Raw genomic sequence first — 8940 nt, 5'->3', positions numbered from 1 at the left:
AAATCTGGAAGCACTGGACGGCCGTTTCGTCTTATTGTAGGACTGTAGCTGCAATTAACACATGATTTTAACTATATAAAATTACTAAAATCTCAACAAAACCCCCTTTTAATAATGATCATATGCTCACTAGTGACTGGCTCCATGAGGTATTTCCTGGAGTTCTAATGAGAAGCAGTGACCAGTGGAGTTCAACCAGGTCTGTTGTGAGATAGTAACTCACTGAAGACATTAGTGGATGATTGTTCAATTTCATGGATTATTTGAAGTTAGACATTAACACCGTTGGATGCCAGTTTAGTGTTCTATTGGTTAATCGCCCGCGCGCGAAACTGACAGGTCCTGCGTTCGAATCTCGTAAGGCGGGATAGTGTGTGCGCACTGCTGAGGAGTCCCACAATAGAACGAAACGGCCGTCCAGTGCTTCCAGATTTTCCATGGTGATCTAGTTTCAATTGACTCATGATTTCAACTATATAAAATATGATAGTTTAGTTTGAAAACAGTTAAACTTGAACGCTACATCAGTACCTAATTTATAAATGTGTTCATGCTAACAACTGAATGGTGTTTGTTTTGTTTAACATTTTCTGAAACAAAAATGAAATTTATAGCTGATCTCAAGTGATAAAAGTTATTTCAAGTCAAAATATAAATTTTCAGTCTTCCTTATTTCTGATGCTACAAGGGGTACAATGGAAAGTGAGTAATAAATCTTTGATGTAAAACTCATGTACTTTTTCATAGCATAGTTTTAAAAATAGTGTATAGTAGGATCAGCCGACGATATTACTTGAATAATTTTTCTGGTTAACGTTTTTTTGCGAGTTGGTTTTCTACGGGATTGGGTCGCTAACCTTATGCCCAACCCTCCTCCTTTCTCCGGGCTTGGGACCGGCATTAGCCCCGGAGGAGCTACAGGCGGAGTTATCAACCGACGATATACTATATACAAAATGTTTTAGTTTGTTTTCACATTACCAAACTTATTTTTAAGAAATACTCATAAACTGTTGATGATAATCTGTCTCTGTATCTGAAAACAAGTTGAATATCCGTGATTAATTTCTAAATCATACAACTGTATCCATAAGAGGTTCACATTAAAACACTATTATTTTGAATGTTCAACAAACTAGATGGCTTCGATTTGTGTTCGAATACATATGAAAATCATAGTATACTGATAAATATTTTTCTTGTCACAGTCAACTATTTTTTTATTTCTCTTTGTCCCATTTTGTTTCTGTTATTATCTTTATTTCATAGAAAAAAATTATCACAATCGATATTTCACTTGTTATTGGTGGTGCACAAGCTGCTCGTGGACTTGTCACATTAATTAAAAGTATTTTACTTCAAAGAAAATGGGAAAGATCTGTTGAATTTTCCAAATTTCCTCGACCAGCAACTTTAAAGTCAACAGTAACATTTAATGGAAAAGAAACAATAATGGACAATGTTAATAAACATAATGAATGTTATATAAGACATATTAATCTACATTTAATAAGTGATTATCATGCATTCAAAAGTCTTTCAACTTTATTTGATACATGGAATATTCCAAATTTCAATGTCTATTTTTATCAACTGGAACTATATTTGGTATGTACTGGTTTCTTAATATATATATATATATATATGGTTTGCAACTAGTTATTTACACTTTTAGTAACTGTGAAGTGAAATCGCTTCAACAATAAGTAAGAAATGGGATAGAAATTTATTCAGTAGACGAATTTCATTATTCTAAAAATGATAACTAAATAATTCAGAAAATAAATGGATTGTAGTTGGTAGTGGAATTTAGGACTCTTGTTTCATTCTTCTTGGAATTAGTTACCAGGGTGTACCATCATCTAATTGGTGGTGTTTATACTGAGATTTGAACAAAATACTTTTCGCTTCAAACATTATTGCGTTTTCATCTTAGCTACTGTGTTTATACTGCAACTAACTGATCAAAGTTCAGTCCTAAATTTCAGCAAAGAAAGAACTTAAACCCTCACTAGTAATAAGATAGTTAAACTCATCAAAAAGGTAGTCTCAATTTTTATAAAAGATTAAATATGAGCTTTTAGAAATAGGTTTCATCAATGTTTATCAGCTAATCTTTAATCGATTTTTGTATCAAATAAAATCCGTACTTGGGCTTAATAAACGATGGAAATCATATGGAAATTCATAGCGAATTCTCCACAAATATAATATTCAATAATCAGTTGTATATAGAACAGAAAATATTTTATATAATTGAGATCATGAGTCAATTGAAGCTAAAGCACCATGGAAAACCTGGATGCACTGGACGGCCATTTCGTCCTTTTATAGGACTCCTCAGCAGTGCGCATCCACGATCCCGCCTCGCGAGATTCGAACCCAGGAATGGTAGGTCCAATGCTTCTAGGTTTTCCATGGTGGTCTAGCTTCAATTGACTCATGATCTCAACTATATAAAATTACTATAATCTCCACGAAACTTCCCTTCAGAAAATATTTTTTAAATCTTGAGCTTGGTTATAGTGCACGCTTATAAAAACATCGTAATGGATTAGATATCCAATATTCAAGTTTTTTAATGAGCCATGATACATACATCCTTTCATTGTTTTCTGCCTTGGGTTGCAATAAGAGTGACTTTTGACAACAACAATAAAAAACATTTTTATTTATATTTCACTGGTTACAATAAGATAAATATTTAATTCCAGTAATGATTAATTATTCTCATTCATATATTATTTGTTTTTTTCTTAGAAACAAAATAAAAAAGGGAAAGCCTCGTAAAATATAACAGAATGTAAGAAATTAATGATATTTAGTGACAATCACAAACAATCATAATGACAAATTCACTTAGTATTAATTGTTTGAATCATCCCATTGATGTTTATGACTGCAACTGGTCAATCTCTTATTGGCATATGTGCATACTGTGCATATTGCCTCGATATAGCTTTAATTCACAAGCATTATAAGCAAAGATGGATAGTGGCTAGCAGTGGAATCCAGGATGCGTGCTTCGTCTTATTTAGGACTCGTCAGCTGGATATACCTGCAAATCAGTGTTGATGTTCACTCTGGGACTCGAACCCAGTACCTTTTGCTTCAAACGCCATAGCGTTATCCACTCAACTACTGAGTCTATATTTGTTTATAATCAAAATAATATACAATAAACTTATGGAATAGTTTAACCCTAACTAACTGACTTGGGTTCCATTGTTCATTACAGAATCTATTGATAGATTATTTATGTATTAAATTTATTTCGTTTAATTAATCTGACCTGTTAGTTTCAGTAATTTCTTAATAGATAGTTTAAAAATAAAATTTGATTGTCCTTAATCCAAGTAGAATAAAACGTAAAAAGAACTTTGTGTAATGACTGAATCTCAGTTTATTACTTTCTAACTTTTTCTAAAATGTAGTTGGTACACCCAGAATATCTAGATAAATGATATCGTTTACTTATTATATTCTTGACAGTATTATATGAATTCTCTCGAGGTAATTTGTATGATACTTGTTCAGTTTTAATGACACTGTAAGGTTCAACGTTATAAAATTAAGCAAAAGAAGTATGTTGCGATCCCTACATGTAAACATTTCATAGCTACTTAAGTAATGATATGTGTTAGGTGGTGGTGATAGGAGTAGTACTTTTCTGTTACATTTAACAACCCCATGAAATTCTTCAAAACATTTGCACACGTAAATTATCTAATCTTTCTTAGAAAAATCTAAACAGATAGTTTACAGTCGTGCCCCTAATGTAGAATAGACAAAATATACTAAAGTCATTTTTGAAATAATCTGAGCAGCTGAAATCAAAATACTTCAATATTTGGTCAGAAAGACTGGGCCAAGTTCCTGATTGAAAATAATGAACATATATTATAGCTTTCAATCACGATGAATTATTGGTCCTTTTCTTGTTATTAAATATGTACCTCATCGGTTTATTCTATCACAGCTACCAATAGATTTGACGAAACTGTGAAGAAATGCTCTAGCATTTATTCATTCACAGTTCATATATAATCAACCATAGATCATGGAATGTTTCAATGTGAAGAATTAGGATTAACTAAATATATAAAGCGTTCGATCACTGTGTAATGATCAAAATAGTATGATAATCACCTCTATACAACTAGTTTTCGACCATTCAATATTAAATCACCGTTATACTTTGTATATGTTTGCGTTCAAGTTTATCTAAAATAACATTCATATATAATAGATGTAATCAGCAGCAGAAAAAATGTAATAATTTCAAATAGATATGTCGTTTAGATTGATATCATAAATGGGTCAATGTTAGAACACCATTGAAAACCTGGAAGCACTGGAGGACATTTTCGTCCTAATATAGGTACCTAAACTCAACCATCTCCACAACCCTATACTACTGATAGATATATCGTGTTGTAAATAACAAAATAGTATTGAAAAGTTCATAAGATTTATAATTTAAAAAGAGATTAGCTCATCTACACTGAATGATAACTGATTCTTTTCAATTAGATGAAAAACATCAATCCATATCACCAAAATTCATTTACACCATTTATTATAACCTACCTTACCATAAACATCCTATTTAAATGCTAATAAAACATGTATTGTTATTTTTTTTTAATCATCAGTTATAAAATCCATTAGATCATTTCCTGGTCTAATGAAAAGAAAAACGGAACTATTTAATCACTAAAAGCAATTTTTGAACAACACATTATAGGAGCCTAATATGAATATATATAACTCTACTAAGTCTCCTCTTTAATTATTTCACTATATAATATAAAGAATCAACTTTTAGATAATTGGTAACCGGAATGTTACCACAGACTCTTTTTTTTTCAAATGCATTAGGGAACTAAAATATTTTCTAAAAATAAAATAAATTTACCAGAAGGGGTTTTGTGGAAACTTTAGTAATTTTATACACTTGAGATCATGAGTCAATTGAAGCTAGACCACTGCTGCACTCTGCTGAGGGGTCCTACAAAAGGACGAAACGATCGTGCAGTGCATCCAGGTTTTCCATGGTGCTCTAGCTTCAATTGACTCATGATCTCAACTCTATAAAATAAATTTACGTTTGAACTGAAGTTATATCTAATTTGCACAAATATTTTATGAATATTCTATTAATTAATTGTTATATCGAGTGAGTGTGCGTGTCCTGTTTGATATGAACGTGCTAATCCCCTGTAATCAGAGAGGAGTGAATTTATTGATCAGATAAGTGATACACAAAAGCTGTATGAGCAGTCTTAAGTATTTATCAGTCCTGCTTCTCGTCTAGCCCAGCCAGTTGAGTCCAGAACATCAATAACAGTTTCTGCAATATGAATCATTGTTCTCAAACATACTGGGGTTTATATATCAATCAAACGGACTATATAGTATCATGAAATAGAAAATAACATTTGTACAAGCTTTGGCTAAATGTGGCTATGAGTGTGGGAGACAGTAATTAATAGACTAAGGATAACTAAAGAATGGTAAATCATATAATAATAGTTACTTAACAATTATACAATAGGGAATATACATATCATATTGGTCCATAAATAGTTCTCAAACTTATCATTCTTAAATCGCTTCGGGATATAACACTAACACCATAGTTAAAAGTTTATACAGTTAATTAAATTTTATTCCATATTATAAGTATTCATGTTATATATTTAAACAAAACTTAAAAGTAGCAATCAATATGATATGAGATAGCTTGCCAAAATTGACATGACGTTTTCAATTTGATATTCAATGTTTTACATAAGCATTACCTGTATAAATAATCTTCAGTTGGATATTGTTTTAGATAAATGTTGAGGAACTTGAAAGAAATTATATTTGTAAACGTTTCACAGTTTACGATATAAAAAATAAATCGGAACTGGTATAGATGGCAGATGGAACAGTTAAGATTAAGACAATTGATTGTTATTTTGTAAACTAATTGTTTACTGTATGATTATTAGAATTTAGTGAGATAGTCTGTAATTTGTGCTTAAATACATTCGATTGTCCCCAGTTGTGTTCTTGTTCACTACAGCACTACTATAAATCATCTTGTTATGCCCCGATAAGGATAATGAATGGTAACTTTGGGATCTATTCATGAACCAATATTATGCATATATATATATATGATAGTAACTATATGTGTAAATTTTAATATAAGTGACAATAAACACAACATTTATTTTTAGCATAAAGTATCTTGGATACCAAGTACTCATTATTCGGGACTATTTGGTTTGTCAAAACTGCTGATACCGGAGATTTTACCAGAATCAGTAGAAAAGGTAAGTAATCCATCGAGTTATTTATTAATAATATATAACAGTGTGAATAAGCATACTTGGATGGAAAATCTTTCTTCGATAAGAGAGGTGTATAAGTGTGTTAGGATTATTATACTGCAACTAGTTTGTAGTCTGAAAACCTAAGCCTATGTGGAGAACTATTCGAAAAAGCTTTTATTTCTGTGATTAACTGCTTTCTAAATATAATTACTCAATCAAGCGTACTTTGAAATGTGGCTTCAATCGGAGTTAATTGTGTGATTTTTTGACAATTTAGCATATCGTTAGTGTGGTCCAACTCTAAATTTATCTGTTAAACTATTAAATCACGAAAGTCATCAAACTTTTTAATAAATATTATATGGGCTTAACAAAATTAGTTAATTTATTTCAGAATAATAAGTGCAAGACAGTATAAACCATTAAGACTAATAATACATAAAAATCTTGTCGTTTTTATGAAATTATGTTTGAAAAGACTTTTCAATTTGAAGAAAGCTTGTATCAAGGATTGAATTCAGCTATAGAACCTCTGAAAGTAACAGCTCATTGAACTAGATTACGCTTCAATATGGAACATTCACAACCTTGTCAATAATTAGGCATAATTGGAAGGCGGTTCGAATCTCGTGAGGCGGGATCGTGGATGTGCACTGTTGAGGAATCCCACAATAGGACGAAACGGCCATCCAGTGCTTCCAGATTTTCCATGGTGATCTATCTTCAATTGACTCATGATTTCAACTATATAAAATAAACATTATCTTTAAATCTTGATGCAAGTACGCTGTTTTTAAACAATTAAGTATGAATTTAATAGTGCACATTTATGACCTATTATCTGCTTAAAAAAACTAATATATTTTTGTGGAGAATCGCACTGAACTTCATGAATTAAAAGTAGTAACCACATAACTTATTCCCACTACGATAAAATTAGACGTTTACCTGAGATGACACTGAAGTAATAATTCTTATATCAAGTTCCAAAAACTTTGAAAAGTGCAAATAAAAGGAAACAGAATAAAAGACTAAATTCACTTGGTATTATTCACTTGAATCTTCTCATTGATGTTAAGGACTGTATTTGATCAGTCTCTTATTGGCCATATGTGCATACTGTGCGTACTGTCTTAATATAGCCTTAATTTACAAGCATTATAAGCAAAGATGAATAGTGGCTATCAGTGGATTTCAGGAAGCGCATTTCGTTCTATTTAGGACTCGTCATCTGGATGCACTTGCATCTCAGAGTGGATGTTCACTTTGAGACTCATTTTAAAATAATATCTTGAACATCCTCTTCATAGAAGATTATAAATATAGTTTATAAAAACAAATGAAGTGAAACAGACCTTCAGCTATTCAAATAACGTTACTGCAGCGTTTCAAATATATAACTTCATGAAATAGTAATCATCATATGTAAGAGATGATTATTCGAATAATTAATATAAGATGTTCATAGAAAATAAAGAATTAAACCTTCAATATGCACAAATTATTATTGGTGAAGATAATCAAAACTAGTTCAATGAAACTAATGAGAATTCTATTCTTCTTAAGTCACAAAAATATCCGGATACAGTTTTTTGTTTTAGGAAAAGGACACATTTTACATTTAACTACAATATTAGTTGAATTCCCTTATAACTGAAGTTAATCTCTTCAAAATCATGGATTGTAGAATCTTGTGTTTGAACTATTTTAATGGTGGACGCCAATCTAATGTGTACATATTTTTAAATTACTTTTTTTACAGAACTCTCTGCAATGAATTGAAATGTTTGATATCCATTTTCATACCTTTCACTTACGTTTGTCATATATATAAGCCCTTATTGTATATATGTGTTTCATTTCTAGGTTATTAATCTTGACGTTGATCTTCTGGTGAATTCTGATCTGTTGGAACTTTGGGCTCATTTTCAAAAGTTCAATACTAGTCAAGTAAGAAAATTATGTTCACTATTTACAACTATTACATTTAACTATAAAATAACAATTTGATTCTTTAATCTTCTTCACTACACTTCATGTGGAAAAGTCTCACATATTCCATGCAGTTAATTCCCTTTTTGAATTTAAATAAAGACAGAAGAAATATTGATGCAGAATAATATGAATTCATTATATTTCGTGGTTTCTCATCAGCTGCTTACAACCAGATATGCATTAGAGTTTTAGCATTGGGGTAATAAATAAGATGGAACGACTGACATTTTGTTTTTTGTTTGTTTGTTTCAGTTTTGTTGTTATTAGTTTAATTTTGAATAATATTCAGTTTTTATTATATTCCCTTACCCAATTCTTAGACCACCCTTTCTCTCACACATTTCCGCTCATTTGTCTCTCCTAATTATGTGAACTATCCAAATTTTCCATAGTTGAAAGCGTGAGTCAATTGAAGCTAGACCACCATCGAAAACCTGGAAACACTGGACGGCCGTTTCGTCCTATTATGAGACTCCTCAGCAGTGCGCATCCACGAACCCGCTCTCGCGAGATTCGAACCCAGGACCTACCAGTCTCGAGCCGAAGTCCTTAACCTATAGACCACTGAGCTGGCATCCAACGTGTTATTGTCTAACTTCAACTGATCCACGAAGTTGAG

At 31.4% G+C, this 8940-nt stretch overlaps 1 protein-coding gene and 1 non-coding gene across 2 annotated transcripts in view; one reads left to right on the top strand and one right to left on the bottom strand.

Annotated features, from left to right (window-relative positions):
- The window catches only part of Smp_146640 (glycosyltransferase-related), a gene marked incomplete at both ends in the record, with an annotated part of 40313 nt that overhangs the window by 4338 nt on the left and 27035 nt on the right, over positions 1-8940 (top strand). The window contains 3 exons of the mRNA XM_018790804.1: positions 1270-1608; positions 6231-6326; positions 8193-8276. Of these exons, the coding sequence (XP_018646039.1) occupies positions 1270-1608; positions 6231-6326; positions 8193-8276 (519 nt within the window). The remainder of the gene's footprint in view (positions 1-1269; positions 1609-6230; positions 6327-8192; positions 8277-8940) is intronic.
- Positions 3079-3145, bottom strand: Smp_tRNA_00069_Pseudo_ATG.1.1. Its single transcript has one exon. It is a non-coding gene (tRNA).

The sequence above is a fragment of the Schistosoma mansoni genome (assembly GCF_000237925.1).
Source record: "Schistosoma mansoni, WGS project CABG00000000 data, supercontig 0037, strain Puerto Rico, whole genome shotgun sequence".
Classification (NCBI taxonomy): domain Eukaryota; kingdom Metazoa; phylum Platyhelminthes; class Trematoda; order Strigeidida; family Schistosomatidae; genus Schistosoma; species Schistosoma mansoni.
Note: the sequence above shows the minus strand (reverse complement) of the source record. Positions and strands in the feature narration are given on the sequence as shown.